General features: G+C 35.6%; 1 protein-coding gene across 2 annotated transcripts; it reads left to right on the top strand.

Moving 5' to 3' along the window:
* Positions 1–9,237: 9,237 nt before the first annotated feature.
* LOC131033052 (polygalacturonate 4-alpha-galacturonosyltransferase) lies at positions 9,238–16,454 on the top strand. Of its 2 annotated transcripts, none has more exons than XM_057964171.2 (10): positions 9,238–10,316; positions 11,975–12,006; positions 12,949–13,008; positions 13,092–13,235; positions 13,393–13,552; positions 13,684–13,724; positions 13,998–14,332; positions 14,468–14,825; positions 14,915–15,502; positions 15,597–16,454. In XM_057964171.2, exons 1-10 carry the CDS (start codon positions 10,172–10,174, stop codon positions 15,870–15,872), a joined length of 2,139 nt encoding a protein of 712 aa, XP_057820154.1. In that variant the 5' UTR covers positions 9,238–10,171; the 3' UTR covers positions 15,873–16,454. The 2 variants fall into 2 exon arrangements, with proteins under 2 accessions (XP_057820154.1, XP_057820155.1); XM_057964172.1 differs by having other exon boundaries at positions 9,240–10,316; positions 13,396–13,552.
* The last annotated feature ends 201 nt before the right edge of the window (positions 16,455–16,655 follow it).

Raw genomic sequence — 16,655 nt, 5'->3', positions numbered from 1 at the left:
TCCTTGTTGTGGAGAAGATGGTGCTTTTTCTTTAGGTTTTGATTGCCATTTCTTCTTGTTTGAGTTGTCCTTTCCTTGATTTCCTTTGTTTCCTTGATTTGCCACTAATGCTTGAGACTTAGAAGAAGCCTTAAGAATGCCCATGCTTATCAACTTAGTTTGTTCCATCATCAACATTTCATTGAAAGCATCAAATGTAGGCATTTTGTAGCTTGAACCCATTGTCATTCTATGAGTTTGGAAACTAGAAACAAATGCTGCATATTCTTGTGGAAGTTTGCCTATCAAGTTGAATATCAATTGAGTATCCTTTTTATCAAAGCCACAATCTTTGAGTTGTGCCCTCAACTCATTTGCCTTAGTGACATAATCTTGTATAGTATCAAAGTTCTTGGGATCTAACATGGTGAGATCACTATCAATTTGATATCCCCTAATCTCATCAACTTGACCATACAAGTCTTGAAACTTTTGCCAAGCATCCTTGATTAGAGTACATTTCTCAATATGAAAAATGAGATCCTTTGATACATACTTTCTTAAGGTACCAATTGCCATGATATTTTTAGTGAGCCAATCTAAGTGACCAACTGGATCAGCCTTAGGATCAGCTGGAGCAACAATAGTTCCATCAATGTAATGAGTGAGTCCTTTTTCCATAAGTTTACTCCATGCATCAATTTTCCAAGTAGCATAGTTATGTGGAGTTAAGAGAGGAAACTTAGAAGAACCCATAGCAGCAAAAAGGAAAGAACACAAGAGCACAAAAGCACAAGAGACACCCCCCAAATTCAATCAAAGTACCCCCCCTAAAGTGATGATTTTGGCACTTTATACTTAGTGCGATTACAATGAGCCACTTGCAAAACAAGGCAAAGTGGGCTTATGATGCAAATTTTACAACTTCTCAAATGAGATACAAGAGACTTCAATCAATAGTGCAATGAATTTAACTGAGATTCAAGCAAATATACAAGTACCAAGAGAGCCAAAAATGGCCTAAATCTGAAAGTACAATTTCTACTTACAATGACATCAATCTGATAGCATCATGTGAAAGTAGACGAAAAAATACGCACTTTCAAAAAAAACGACACCTGAAAAGGAGGTCGTATGACCCCAAACGAAGCCTCTGAAGTTGCAAAAACTAGGATTACTCAGGGACAGTCACCAAAAACTACATTTTCTGAAAAATCCGTGCATCAAAATCAAAAAATTCTTTCACCACTGCGGAGAGCACGAAATTCTAGCCCATTTCAAAAAAAATTGCACCAAAAAAGGAGCAAAAATGAGCAAGTTATGGCCATTTGAAGTTGAACTGCAAAATCAAAAATGCAAATGAGAGGGGGTCAAAAAATTTTCAAACCCTGCTGATGTGGCGCTGACGTCAGCAAAACACTGGGTTAAATTTGACGGCCGTATGACCGTCACCAAAACTTCGCCTGTCTGGCTGACTGGGCGTCCCGTACCGTACGGATAAGTGGCTCGGCATGCTGACTGTACAGTCCGTACTGTACGGAATATGTGACGTGGCAGAGTGATGTGGCTGTTCGTACTGTCGATGTGGCGTGCTTACGTGTCACTGTACGGATGCCGCGTGGCGTGCTGACTGTGCAGAGATCTGCGTGGCGTACGGAATCTGACTCGGCAGAGGTTTTCCACGTGGCAGTGTTCGTGGCAGGCCGCGTGGCGATGTGGTTGCCGGAAGCGCAGAGGTGACGTGGCGGTGCCCGTGGATGAGGCGCCGGAGTCCTGGAGGAGTCGGCGCTCGGAGCAGCGCGTGCCGGGAGTCGGTGGCGCTCAGAACAGCGCAGGCAGTGGAGACTGTGGTGCGGCGCGGGCGGCGCCGCCCAAGAGGAGGGAGGACGAGGCACCGGGAGCGGAGCGGAGAACTGGCGCGGCTGCGGGCTCTCTGCGGCAGGTACACTTCAGCGCGGAGAACGAGGGAGTACTCTGCGTTCTGCGGTACCTGCAAAACGCGCAGGCAGGTACGAGGGGTACGGGGGGGGTCTGCGGACCCCCCTTAAAATAATTTGATTTTTTTTGCTTTTTTTTTCAACTTTTTGATTTTTTTCAAATTTTTTCAATTTTTTTTTTTGATTTTTTCGATTTTTCAAACAATTTTTCAGAATAAAATTTTTTTTTTTTTTGAAAAATATATAGGAATATTCGAAAAATCCGTACGATAAGCAAAATTGGGGAAAAAAATTTTTCTCACCAAAATAGGCCAACTTTATAACCAAAACTCATGGAAATGGCCTTCCGGACGCAATGGAGAGGTCGGATCTGGTCTAGGACGCCTCCAAATGACGATGCTCCTCAGATCTGCCTCGTGACGTCACAATAATGCCTCTTCAAGACGAATCAATGAGACTCCAAAAGCTCTGATACCATGTTGGATTTTGCCAAGATCAAGAAGTCATTGAAATGTACATGAAAGAGACATAATATGGGATAAGAATAAACTGTATTCTCATCAATAGAAAATGATCAATAATCGTTGTTACATACAATGTAGATGAGCCTGCTTATATAGGCAAGGCTAGGGATATGTATGAGCACACAAACATGACATGTGGCTCAATAAGAAACAAGGGTAGGTAGGAAATAGGTGTGGGTAGGTAGGAGAAATAATATAATATTCCACATGAGGTGGATCACCCACCGAAGGTGGAATTATCACTCCACAATAAGTGGATATGATAGTGTAATAACAAGATCAACACCATAAGAGGTGGAATTCCTCCTACACACACTATCCCAATGTGGCACAAACACCCAAGTGTCGCATATCCAAACTACTATGAAATGCATTATCCTAAGTAAACTTAAGTAAGTGTAATAATATCCATGATGAATAATTATTTACACCAACAAATTATAATATCACTTCGACATAATATATCAATTTCATCAATTACAATGATCAACAAGCAAAAATCTCATCTCATACAATATTTAGTTGGATATTAAAGACAATGATAGAGGACAAAGATTCAAAGAATCCATGAATAGATCCCTAACATTTGGACAAATACTTCTGCATCAAAATTAAATCTAAGTATTTAAGAATTTATTTAATTTAATGATTACATTTATTTTTCCTATTTGTTTATATTTATGTCAATAGCTGACCCTAGCTAATTAATCTAGGTCAATTGCTTATTGGAATCTTATTGTTATTTAATATAATCCTAGAGAATGAAAATGGAATTTAATTCCCTTGCACTAGTAAAGAAATACATTAGATAATATAATTAAAATTTAAATATATAATAGTCAATACAATGATAAGCAATAAACTAAATAAGAGTTAGAAAGTATTTATCTCTTTATCAATGTTGAGATTGTAATAACCTAAAAAATGCAACCTCAAATTTTTTTAAGCATTAATCAGTGTTAGAGTAGGTTTATATTTTCTCGTGTTAGGGAAATTTTTTTCTTCCTACATTATTACACTTGTTGAAGTTATATTAGAATGGTTAAGATGAGGACATGTGGCATAATCATTTAATCACATATGTCACTCACACCCACCTTTGGGTAGTTGAATGTTACACCCTCTTTTGGATTTATTTGCCCATATTTTGTCATATAATCAACCCTCATCTCTCCCTATTCTAAGTTCAATATCTCACTTGATAATGAGTGCTAGTTTAGTGCTAAGGAGGTGCTGACTTTGTTAATCTCTAGATTCTTGTCTTGCTTTCCTTTAGTCATATTGATCTTGGATGGCTTCACCATTAAGTCTAACATGGTATCAAAGCTAGTTGTGAGTTGAGGGTTAGCATATTTTTAGGGATCTAGAGTCATTTTGTTATCGAAACCAAAGTATAGACTTCTCTTGCATTCGATGATGATATCGAGAATCAGAAATACTTGAAAGAAATAGTTTTTGGGGGAGTTCCTATCCCTTGCTTATCAATGCAAGTATATTGGGAGCCTCCTAAAGTAAATATGAGCTCACCATTGAGTTTAGAGCAGCTAAGAAAGTCAAATCACCTTTTTTTTTTGTCTAAATCGAGCACCAAATGTGAATTAGGTGAAGGTTTGAAGCATACACTTTCATCGCCAAATCCAAAGAGTAGCTAATCTTGCGGGACATTTTAAGGCCAAATGAATTGTGACATCATGATCAAAAGGCCCCAAAAAGTTAAAATCAATTGTCAATTCGTCGATTTGAAGAAAGTTAAATTTGAGGCAAAAAGTGTTTAGCAGGTAGATCCGTTAGCCACACCTGCACATAGTACGATATAGACTTAAAAATAATATATTGTTTTTTTTTTAATAAAAAAATATATATTTATTATTATTCAAAAATTGCAGGTTTCTTTATTAAAAAGAAAATATTGAAAAATCTTTTATTTTAAAAGTACTTTGATTTTTTGAAAAAAAAAAAAAAGGTACCAAGGTACTTGTGCAAGGTAGGCCCTTGTTCTTGGGTGGTACGCAGGGTACTGGAGTCGTAGGACTCAACCATTGCGCCTCCCTCACCTTGGCCCTCACACCCTCTAAAATGATTTGTGCATTTTTTTCAGACTTGCATGAGGGGTTCAATCCCCTGCAAGACCCCTTACAAAGGTGTTGGGTGCGGCTTAACCCACCAAAAGAAAATAAATTTTTAATATTTTTTAAAATAACTTAAAATTCAATCCTAGTCGACTTTTGCCTCTACCTCCACACTGGGTTCTATGACCTTAGCCCATGTGAAATCTTGCCACATTTGGTGGCAATCTTAATAGACTTGCTAGTTTTAATAGTGTTTCTGCATTTAGTGGCTCATTCGATAATTCTTTTAACTTGATTGGTAATTCCTTTACATTTGGCAAACAACCAAAGTGTGTAGTTTCATCAAATTTAATGGCGGTTCAACCATTTTGGTAGACCTCTTGAATTGGGTGGTAGTTAGCTAAATTTGGCAGTGGTCATTTTTTTGCATTCTTGACCTTCTCACCATTGCAATTTTGTTTTTTACATTTGAACTTAGGAAAACGATATCTCAGTAAAACAAAGGCATATTTTAGTGTAGTTTTTTATTATTATTTGGGGTAGAATTTTGTGCTCTACATGATGGTGCAATTAGTTGTTGCTCAAGCTATCCTAGTTTTCTCATTAGAACTGAAGGACAATCCTCATTTCTACAACTTCAAATGGCTATAACTTTCACATATGACCTCAAATTAAGGTGATTTTTTGTGTGAAAGTTCGTATTTTTTTAGCATTACACATTGGTGTTACTTTAAGGTTCTCATCCGAGGATTTAATTCTACACTCAGTATTTGAGTCTATTTTTTGGACATTGTAAAACTATGGAAAACTACTCTAGCATTGTAAATGCACTGATTTATAAAGTGTCAAATCATTTTTTACTAGGGGGATTCTTGATTTAGTGAAAATGGGGGTCGCATCTCTTGTTGTGTGTGTTTTTTGATCTGATTAATTGTGCTCTTCTTTTCCTACACATGGACCATTCTAAGGTTTTGTTGCTAACACCTTATAATTATTCAACTTGGCATCAACATGCATGGAACACCTTAATGCAACTTGGATATACTCTTTATGTTGAACAAAAAGTAGTTGAATCTATAGAAGATAAGGAAAAGCCAAAAAAGATGCTTAAAAAAATAAAATCTCTTGGATATCTTTGTAGTTCTGTTTCCCTTGATCTTATGTTTCAGATTGAAGAATGTAAGACTTCACATGAAGCTTGGAAAAATTTAAAAGAATTGTATGGTACAATAGATGGGGTTAGAGGCTATTAGATTGATAATGATTTGATGAGCTTTGATCTAAAGAACTTTGACAACATCCAAGATTATATAAATAAAGTTAGTGATTTGAGAGTATAGCACGTAAAAAAAGTGGCATTGAGAAAAAGGACATTCAGTTGCTTTACAATGTACTAAACAAACAGGGTCGTGAATATGCATCTTTTGTTTCTAGCTTTCATACTCACAAGCTAACTTTGTGATCGACTTGTGTAAAGCCTTCATTTGCATCTGTTTTTGAGAGGTTGATACATGAACAACAAAAGATTATTTTTATGGATCTCATAAAGCCATCAAATAATCATCAAGCCTTGTTGGCTAGTCAACTTAAGGGACAAAAAGAGTCAACACATTTTGACAAGAAACAAAAGAACACATGTGAAGAAAAAGCCACACACAAATTGTGCACCAATTGAATCATCTTTTGATTCATCTAAGAAGGAGAAGACTACTTGTGCATTTTGGAAGAGGACTAGATATGAAGGGCATTCTTGTTATAAGAAGGATATTGATGATCTAAAGCATCTTCTTAAGAGGAACAACATTGATCTACCTTCTACAATGTCTATGTCAATTTCTTCTTCTAATTCAAAATAGTCAAGATCTACTAAGGTAGAAGGTCACATTGAAGTTGCTTCTGAATTAGCTAAAAATAAAGGTAAAGCTCTTTGTGCTTCTACAAGTTTTGAATCAGGGAGATGGCCTCTAGAGTCTAGAGCTTCTCATCATATGTCTTCTACACATTCTAGGTTCTCTTCTTTTGAGTCTTGTGTTATGCCACCTATTCTAATGGGCAACAACACTTACATGAGTGCACTCGAGAAAGGTTTTATTAATATTAGGGATAAAAATTTCAATGATGTTTTTTGTGTACATCATCTATTGACCAAACAATCTTCTTTACATCTATCACAACACCCACGGTGGAACATTAAAGATTGTTAAATTCACACCCGATTCAGTCATCATGCAAGACATGGAAAGCAAAGAGATTATTGCTACTGGGATGGTTGATCATGCATCTCAATTGTATACCTTTTTAGACTTTGCACCTAATGACGATTCTAATCCTTTGGTTGTTGATCATGTGCTCCTAGTGTAAATTTTGATTTTGAGGAGAACTTTGGTTACTTGAATTTGGGTATGCTCACATTAGATCCAGTTCTTGAACCTTACATTCCTTCTCCTCCAATCTACTATTGCTTCTAAGGATACTTGTGTTGCTACATTCATGGCTACTTGTGATTTAATGCAACAAGAAACACATTGTCTTCCAGATCCAGTTCATTGGGATGACTACTTGATAGACATTGCAAATTTTTTTATAGTCTCTCATATTTCAAACTTGGGAGACACCTTTGGATCCTCTTGTTCATTTCCAAGTTGATTCTTCTTCAAGTGTTGTGGAGGAACCTTTGGATCCTCTTATTCATTTTTCACGTGACCATTCATCATAGTTTGACATGAATGTGGATACTTTCGAGCAGCATTTGGAGGAGGCGTCTTTATCTTCAAACAAGGTTCTGGAGTCTTTGGATCTTGTTCTAAATACATCTCTACCAGGTTTTAAATTGTCATCTTCATCAATGTGGCCAAAAACACCTTATTTGAATGTGACAACTTTCGACATTAACATGGAGACACATGAGCAGTATTTAGAGACTTAATACATTTTGCACTTTCTTCCTTCATATTCTTTTTAGGAATGAGAAGATGTTCTTCATACACCTTTGATTTTGTTTCTTCCTAAGGAGAGGATGTTGGTCGATGATCGTGGTCCATCATCTACATCCAGTTTCAAGCATCAACCATTAGCATCGTTGACTACTTGAAGAAATGATACATAGTCTTTATTATCTTTTTTATTTTGGAGATGATTTCTTCCTTGCATGAGATTATTTCTTGTGCTGTATTTAATAACTAGCATACCTAAATTTTATAAAACTTAACTCAGGGCTATATTTAATAACTAGCATACCTATATTTTATAAATAAAATTTATGTAGAGGATGTCGAGAGATATCAAATTTAAAAATCGGGGCTTCGACCCTAGCTCGCCCAGTCATGGATCACAACTTAAGGCGTGGGTATGCTCCCCATGGTCCAGATTCCACGATAGTGAATATAAAAATAAAAAATGAAAAAATCTTTACTTTAACATAGATTAATCAGTTTCATATGGTTAATATTTATTAGAATTTAGTCTTACCTTTTAGCATAGATTAATTAATTTTATATGATTAATATTTATTAGAATTTAGTCTTATTTTAGAAACATAATGTTTTAAATCTAGATTTAAAAACATAATTTTTTAAATTAGAAGTTTTTTAAAATGTAGATTTAAAAATATATATTTTTTACATTTAATAAATAATAATAATAGGTTGCTTTTTAATTTAGATTTTTTCCATTTAAATCTAGATTTTTCTTTTTTCTTTTCATACTTAATAAATAATAATAATAGAAAGTTGCTATTTTATTTAGATTTTAAACTTATTTTTAAATTATATGTTGTCTAGTCATTATTATAAATAATAATAATAATAGAAAGTTTCCTTTTGATTTAGTAATAATTTGTACAAATAAAAAATTAAATTCAAAAATAAAATATAAATATTATTAAAATTTAAGATTATATAAAAAATCTAGGAAAAAAATATTTTGACAAATTATTTTTTCTCCCTTTAATTTTATGGATGTGGATTGTCTTTAATGAACAAATAGAAATTATGTAAAATCCATCATGATTTGCAGATTTTCTTTTTTAAAATCAGCCATTGAAATTTTTGGTTAGCCTTTATTCTGTTAATTGACGACAACTGGATTCGTCAGGTTCCCAGATTGTTAGGTTTTTATCTAACGGGCACTTTTGTCGTTTTGCTCGAGAAAATGTGTTCCTTATGTGGACAGTGGGTCCCATTTTCCTAGCTAAAGCCGCGGGACGAGTAGAGAATTTTTTAATTTTCCTCTTTCCAAGTGAAACGATATTTTATTTCAAACATATATTGAATGAAGACCTATTCAAAGATAGGTATATCTCTGTATTTCAAAGATATATTCAAAACCCAGGGTTGTTTACAAAAACAAGTACAAAACTAACTGAAGAGGATCATTTAAGTAGCTTTCAAAAAACTAGATCTACTTATTGTGTTTAAAAAGGAAATAGGTCAAAAAAAAGAAATTAGCACTGTAGGGCCCACGTTTGTGTTTAAAAAGGAAATAGGTCAAAAAAGAAAATAGCACTGTAGGGCCCACGTGGGCATGTGAGAATAAAGAGCTGCCAGCCTGGCCAGGTCAGTCCGGTGGCAGCTCCAGGCTTTTTCTTTCATTGGGATTCTAGTCCGAGTTGGAAACCGGCTGTAGCCGGCGGATCATAATCTAGTAACCGGCAAAAGCTCCCCATCATTCCACGTGCATGCCATTCACATCTGCCAGCTGTCACATCGTGGAAAAATAAATCTCTTCCAACGCAGCGTATGGAAGTTCGAAATTCGAGGGAAGGTACGAAACGAATGACAAAATAGAGAACAACTGACAAAGGTAAAAGCTATCCTGGAAAAAAGATGCAGATGAAGAAAATGAGGGTTAAGGGATAAATGTTTTCAAGATTTGTAGGATTGAACGGTCTGAACTCTGTGATTACATAGCAGATCGAGACGAGCATTTTGAGCTGTGAAACGCCCGATTTAGCCAAGTTTTGACCCCTTTTTTGCAGATTTTAGTAAGTAGAAATGCTTGTTCCGATGCTTATGCGATAGCTATCTATTTCCGCTCATGACAAATATAGCAAGAAGCCGATTCAGCCTCGGAAGGGATTATTAAAAAGGCAACGGTTAAATGCCCTGGCTCTTTTGTTGTTTACTTTGTCTTCAGGAGATTAACTGCTTATATCCGTGATATTTGGCACTTTTGTTAGCGGCGGTGTATATCATTTATTAAATGCTTTGATTGAAGAATTAAAAGAGGTTATCGCACGGTGTTTGAAATTCTTTAATGCCCGATGTGTCGTCAAAACTAAAGACAAAGCTGTTTCTGATAAATATGGTTATATTTTGGCCTCCGATTTGAATGCCCCGTAAAAATACTGCAGAAAGGCTTTCCTGAATTTTTTTTTGAAAGCAGAGGAGCATTAAATTCAGGGATTGTGGTGGCATCAGCAGTAAATTTGGCTCTCTTTTAAAGATTTTGCATTCTTTGACATGGCCAAGGGTAAACTTTAACAAATTTGTGCAGAAAGCGGATCTGGTTTTAACTACATGGTTTTTGGGGCATTCTGCTGTTTTTCTCGATTTATGAGGGGATAAATTTTTATCTGCTGACGGACATTCGAAGAAAATAAACTGCTGATGCAATCATTTAATGGTTTTGTTTCACTTGACGCTTGTTAGGCGTTGGAGGTGCCATGGCACTGAAAAAAGGTTCGTTCATTCATAACCGTGTTAGAAACAGCAAAAATCGTGTACCTGTTGTAAGCTTACTAGTGATCTCAGTTGTTGTGCCTCTGCTATTCTTTGCAAGCTGGGGCGGCAAATCCAAACCCATCAGAGGCAAGTCTTTTTTCTTTCCTTTTTTAAAGGTTACACATTACATTATCTTATTCTATTTCTGTGCGTAAATCACTGAACAAATGTTTTACCCCTTCTTGAAACCCTAAATAATCCAAAATATGTGTCATTTTTTCCCCATTATATTATCTGTTTTTCATTTAGTGGTAACTGTTTGTCATATTTTTAATGTTCTCTGTAATTCTATCTTTTAATCATCGGGACAGATGTATTTCCCTTTCTGCAATCTATCGGAGGCAAGCCTTTTTATTTCTTTAAGGTTACACTCTATACTAGATTGTTCTATTTCTGTGTGTAAATCACTGAACAAATATTTGCACTTTCTGAAACCCTAAATGAGCCTCATTATGTGCTATTCTCTCATATTTTTAATGTTTTCTTTAATTCTATCTGTTAATCATCACGATAAATTTGTATTTCCCCTTTCTGTATGGACCAGTTTTTTAGGAATAAATGACCAAGTTTACTTCTGATAAATTGTGCCAATGTAAAAGCAAATGGTTCAAGCATTTCTTTATTAAAAAAATTTCATCGTTGCTTAATGTGGTTACTATTGTAGCTCAATACAAGTATTTTATTTCTGTTTAAGTCACTGAAAGGATCTCCTGTTGTTTTCTGAAAATTTGAAAACCTAATGGGTCAGAGTGTGTGCCAATTTTTTCTCATTAAATTACCACTGTGGAATTATTTTATCATTATTATTATCAGTTGCAGTTTCTCTGTATATCACAGAAACAAGTCTTTGAACCTTTCAACACCTTATTCGGGCATCACCATGTGGCATTTTTCTATGTATGGAAGGAATGGCTAAACTTACTGCTTTCTGATAAATTGCATAAATGTATGATTCAAGCACCGATTTACATTCTCTCTGCAACCTTTAGCTTCAGGGACTTGCACCACCTTGCCTTGTTGTTATTATTATTATTTGTAATTTTGTCTATATGTCACAGAGACAAGTGTTTGACCCTCTCCAACATCTGAATTGGGCCTTATCATGTGGCGTTTTTCCATATATGGAAGCAATGGCTAAATTTAGTGGTTTCTGATAAATTGCACATGTCTAATTTGATACAAGTGCTAATATTGAATTTACATTCTCTCTGAAACCTTTAGCTTCTGGGACTTGCATCACCTTGCCTTGTCCATTGGGTATGCCAATACCCAACATATTGGATGTGTTATTTTACCCAATTTGAATACTATATTATGTCTCCTGGGGATTTGAACCTCAAGCTCTGCTTTGGAAGGCCGAAATAATGTTTTAACTCCCTAAGTTCATGCTCTTGAATTTACAATCTCTTTGCTCTAATCCTTTTTATGCCTTTTTAATTTATTTGTACTTTTTTCTGTAAATCATTGGGACAAGTGCTTTTCACCTTTCAGGCTTTGTCAAGTGACCTTTTTCTAGATGGAATATATAACTTGGCTTCTAGCTTCTGATAAATTTTGCAAATAGTAAAGCAAATTACTCCTAACACTGCTTTGTGATTTTTCTTTCATTGGTTTCTGGCTAATTATTTCCCCTTTATTAACAAAAAGATGTTTCACCACACCAGTGTTATCTACAGTAATAATTTAGCTTAATATTCTTCCAGTCTGCAATTATCACAATATTGTTCTGTTTGTTCCTTCAACAGGTAACAAGAATCTTCTTCAGAAACAGCTCCAGGTATGTTGATGTTTTGTACAAAATTGCATTTTGAAATAGTTATATTTTTTAATTTTTGCAACATTGCATGTTTTCATTTGGGAGCTCTTGGATTTAGAAGCCTTAATTTGAGCAATTTGGGGATTGTGATTTTTTAACCTTGCTAATAATTAGCCATGAATGGCCCTCAACTTTAAGTTATCCTGAAAAGTCCTCAGTTGTCTCTGCTTCCCTTGGCATTGAGCTTAAATTTTTATGGAACCTAGAAATTGCAGTAGTGTGTTTTTCTTGCTTTGCCTTTGCAACTCTTTTGTGTACAGCTACTGGTTGCTTTATGACTACAAGTGTTCGAACTTGGTTCTTTTGGCATGATTATTACCTGTCCCAAGCAGTTTACCATAACCTGATGTCCCAAGCAGTTTACCATAACCTGATGGGGAGCATCGTGTCAAAAGTATAGATTCAAGTAGATAAGTTACTAGCAAGAATGAACTAGTTGGTAGTTTTCACACCTTTTAGTTATTAGCCTCCACAGTCATCATTTGTGGGCTCGTAAGATGTCAGAATTGAAAAAGTAAAATAATAAATATATTTGAATAGTTACTGGATTTTGTTTTCTAGTATACAAGGTTATTTATAGTTATACCATTCCTCTTGTATTCCTTCTAAAAAGTCTACCTAGACCTCAAATAAATTTACAAAATTTCTTGTACAATTTTTGAGTAAGTTCAGTATTTCTGCAATTTCATACTGTGCCCTCAGTCTTTTGGGATTCTTGGGTCATTTTATTAGAGTTTATTTTTTGTTGCTAATTGCAAGTAGGATTTCATCTTTTTTTATCTTGTTGCAAAAAGTGCTTTCTATGATGGGGGAGGAAATAGAGAATGTTTGTCAGAAAATTGTTAAATGACTAAACTAATGGGGATAACGCTAATGGTCTGTATTTGAAATATTTGGAGACAGACAGGAGACTGGAGGAAGCTGACTGCCATAGAAGAGATAGAAGATCTCTTTCCTGAGGAGGCGAGTATACAAATTTTATCTTGTTATTTGCAGTTGTAATCCTATGTTTGGTCATCCACTGAGAAATTCTATTTATTGAACAGGTGATTGAGGTCATTAAAGCACATACACATGATGACTCTGGACCGTTGAACCTAAATCGTGTTGGCCAAAAAGATTTGTCTTCTTCATGGGTGTGGGAGAATCCAACTGATATAATAAGCAACGGGGAGAAACAGTCCTATCAGGTATATGATTGTGGAAGATGTAATGTGATCTTTCTTATTATTACCTTGAACAAATGCACTTCTGATCATTTGAGAATAGTTAGCAACTTAGCATAATGTAAAGGGTAAGGACTGATGCCAACAAGGACAATATTTGTATCTGACCATTTACGAATAGCAGAGACAAAGAACTGATAATGATGAGCAAGATACCATCTCTGGACAAAGTGGTGTCTACTCTAAGAAGGAAGTGGAGCAAAATTCAGAGGGTGTGAAACAGAACTCACTAGAGCAGGAAAATTCACTGAATGATGAATCATTGGCTAATGCTATTGCTAGTAAGCTTGATATAACATTTTGAAGTTACTTATTGTATTGGTTGACTCTATGGTGGATCCCATGTGGTGTCAGTTGCTGCTCTTTTATTGTACATCAAGTTAGGCTTAATCAAGAATAATGGTTAATGCAGACTATTCAATTGGAGACAATCCAGCAAAGCTTCAACGCAGGGTAACTAATATTATTCTGTCCTTTTTCTGTTATATAGTTTCCATGCAAGATGTGACTTAGATATTCAAATATTAAACATTGTTTGTCCAAGATTTTGACCTTGGTAGCTCTTTTGAAAGTGAAAATTTAAATCGCTCAGCTATTTTTGGTTTGCACTTACAGTTATCTTGTGGGATTGATTTGTTTTTATAATCTGTGCAAACTTGTCCACATTGGATTCTGTTTTGGATGCATGCCCCTTTACTTTAATTACTGGAAGTTCTTTGTGTGCAGAAACTACGACAGCAAAGAAGAGAGAAAAGAGTTGCTGATCTCATTCGTCAGGATGAAGAAGAAACAATTAACCTTGAAAACTCAGCTATTACCAGATCTAAAGCAGTGGATTCAGCATATCTGGGAAAATACAGCATTTGGAGACGCGAGTATGAGAATGACAATTTAGATTCCACAATTAAATTGATTAGAGATCAAATTCTAATGGCTCGGGTATATGCAAGCATTGCGCGGTCTAGGAATAGCGTTGCTATTTATGATGAGTTGATGAAGCGGAGTAAGGAAAGCCGGCACGTACTGGGTGAAGCACGTTTAGATTCAGAACTGCATCACAGGTAAAAATAGATTTCTGCTCTACAACAGTGGAAAACATATTTGCTATTGAGTTTGATTTTATTATACAGAATTCTACCTTTGGGGAATCGAAATCGAGATATTTATTGATCTTAATAAATAATTCACTTTTTCAGTGCACCTGAAAAAATCAAGGGAATGGGTCAGGTTTTGTCTAGAGCCAGAGAAAAATTATATGATTGTGCTACTGTAACCAAAAAGTTGCGAGCCATGCTTCAGTCTGCAGAGCAACAAGTAAGAACATTGAAAAAGCAGAGTACATTCTTAAGTCAACTTGCAGCAAAAACTATTCCAAAAGGTGTGAACTGTTTGTCAATGCGATTGACGATTGACTACTACTTGCTTCCTCTTGAAGAACGAGACTTTCCAAACCAAGACAAGCTGGAAGACCCTAACCTTTATCATTATGCACTATTCTCTGACAATGTGCTAGCTGTATCTGTGGTAGTCAATTCAACAATACTGAATGCAAAGGTAATAATGCTAGCCTATTGATATCCTTTGTGTTTGAACTGGGAATCCTACAATTATTGATACTGATCCTACATACTTCTTGTTGTCAGGAGCCTGAAAAACATGTATTTCATCTAGTCACAGATAGATTGAATTTTGGGGCTATTAAGATGTGGTTTTTGAATAATCCTCCAGGCAAAGCTACAATACATGTTGAAAATGTTGATGATTTCAAATGGCTTAATTCTTCTTATTGTCCAGTTCTTAGGCAGCTTGAATCTGCAGCAATGAAAGAATATTACTTTAAGGCAGAAAACCCAACTACTCTTGCAGCAGGATTTTCCAATTTGAAGTACCGAAATCCAAAATACCTCTCTATGCTTAACCATCTTCGATTCTATTTACCACAAGTTTTTCCAAAGCTGGATAAAATCCTCTTCTTGGATGATGACATTGTTGTGCAGAAGGATTTGGCTCCACTCTGGTCTGTTGACCTGCAAGGAAAGGTAAATGGGGCTGTTGAAACCTGTGGTGAGAGTTTCCATCGCTATGACAAATATTTGAATTTTTCAAATCCCCACATAGCCCGGAACTTTGATCCTAATGCTTGTGGTTGGGCATATGGGATGAATCTCTTTGACCTAAAAGAATGGAAGAAACGCGACATAACTGGAATATACCACAAGTGGCAGGACATGGTCAGTGCATTTGCTTTGGGATATTTGATATTGCCTTTTCACTGTTGTGTACGTTTTCTTTTGAATTCTGATCTGTTTCTCTTGGTTGATACAGAATGAAGACCGGGTGTTGTGGAAGCTTGGAACTCTGCCTCCTGGATTGATCACATTTTACAACTTGACTCATCCTCTGAATAGCAATTGGCACGTATTAGGACTAGGGTACAATCCTACTGTAGAGATATCTGACATTGAAAATGCAGCTGTTGTTCACTATAATGGAAACATGAAGCCTTGGTTGGAGATAGCAATGATCAAATATAGGCCTTACTGGACCAGATACGTGAAGTATGATCATCCTTATTTACAACAGTGCAATATCAATGAGTAGTTGATTTTCCATATAGATGCCACTATATATCAATTGGAGGTGGGGAGCATTATCTCTATTCATTTTAGTTTTGGCCATGATCTGTTCCATTCATGTGTCCATGGAATTTAATGATCAGTCGAAGGATATATTAAAAAAAAATCCATTGTGAAGTCAAATTTTCTTGGTTCTGCAAGGTCTTCACTAGCCTCTAAAGCTGCATCAGATTGGAAGGCCTTTGTGTAAATCATTTGAAGATACAAAGTTATCAACATCTAGTTTGAGAGAGCATTTTTTGAAGTTAATTCTTTTCTGGAATCCATAGAAAAGTTGGTTCTGTAATAACTATTCTTTGAATCTTTTCTAATTGGGAAAAATCTCCCAGATTTCTTGAAATGAGAGTTAGAGTGTAATGTTTGTCATGAGCATGAATATGACGAGACACACTTAAATTGTCCTATAGCACAGATTGCCTGAAAGCCAGCAGCAGTCTATTCTTTTCTTTTATTATAGGTAATGCGAAAAGAGTGCACCATGCAATAGATTGGCAATGTTCATGATAAATATCAAACTTGTAAATGTTTAAATCAATATTTTTTGTCATATGTCAGACTTTTGAAAGTGAACTAATATCTATTAAGCTTCTAATACCAAAATTCCTACGCAGGATGCATAGACTTGTTTGGATAAGGCATACGGATCAGTTTTCGTAGACTTTACCAATTTGAATTATATGGATGAATTAGTAGAGTGAACCATTAAATTACAGGCCCAACGAACAAGGAAAGACTGCAGATTTCGCAG

Source organism: Cryptomeria japonica, chromosome 7 (assembly GCF_030272615.1).
Source record: "Cryptomeria japonica chromosome 7, Sugi_1.0, whole genome shotgun sequence".
NCBI classification, from domain to species: Eukaryota; Viridiplantae; Streptophyta; class Pinopsida; order Cupressales; family Cupressaceae; genus Cryptomeria; species Cryptomeria japonica.
This window is presented reverse-complemented; position numbering and strand designations above follow the sequence as displayed.

What these genes read in the sequence shown, in the direction of transcription:
- LOC131033052 (XM_057964171.2), top strand. Translation starts at nt 10,172, where the DNA reads ATGGCACTGAAAAAAGGTTCGTTCATTCATAACCGTGTTAGAAACAGC. An exon ending in AAGATCTCTTTCCTGAGGAG is followed by an intron (nt 13,009 to 13,091) that starts GCGAGTATACAA and finishes TTTATTGAACAG; the next exon opens with GTGATTGAGGTCATTAAAGC. An exon ending in CAACAATACTGAATGCAAAG is followed by an intron (nt 14,826 to 14,914) that starts GTAATAATGCTA and finishes TCTTGTTGTCAG; the next exon opens with GAGCCTGAAAAACATGTATT.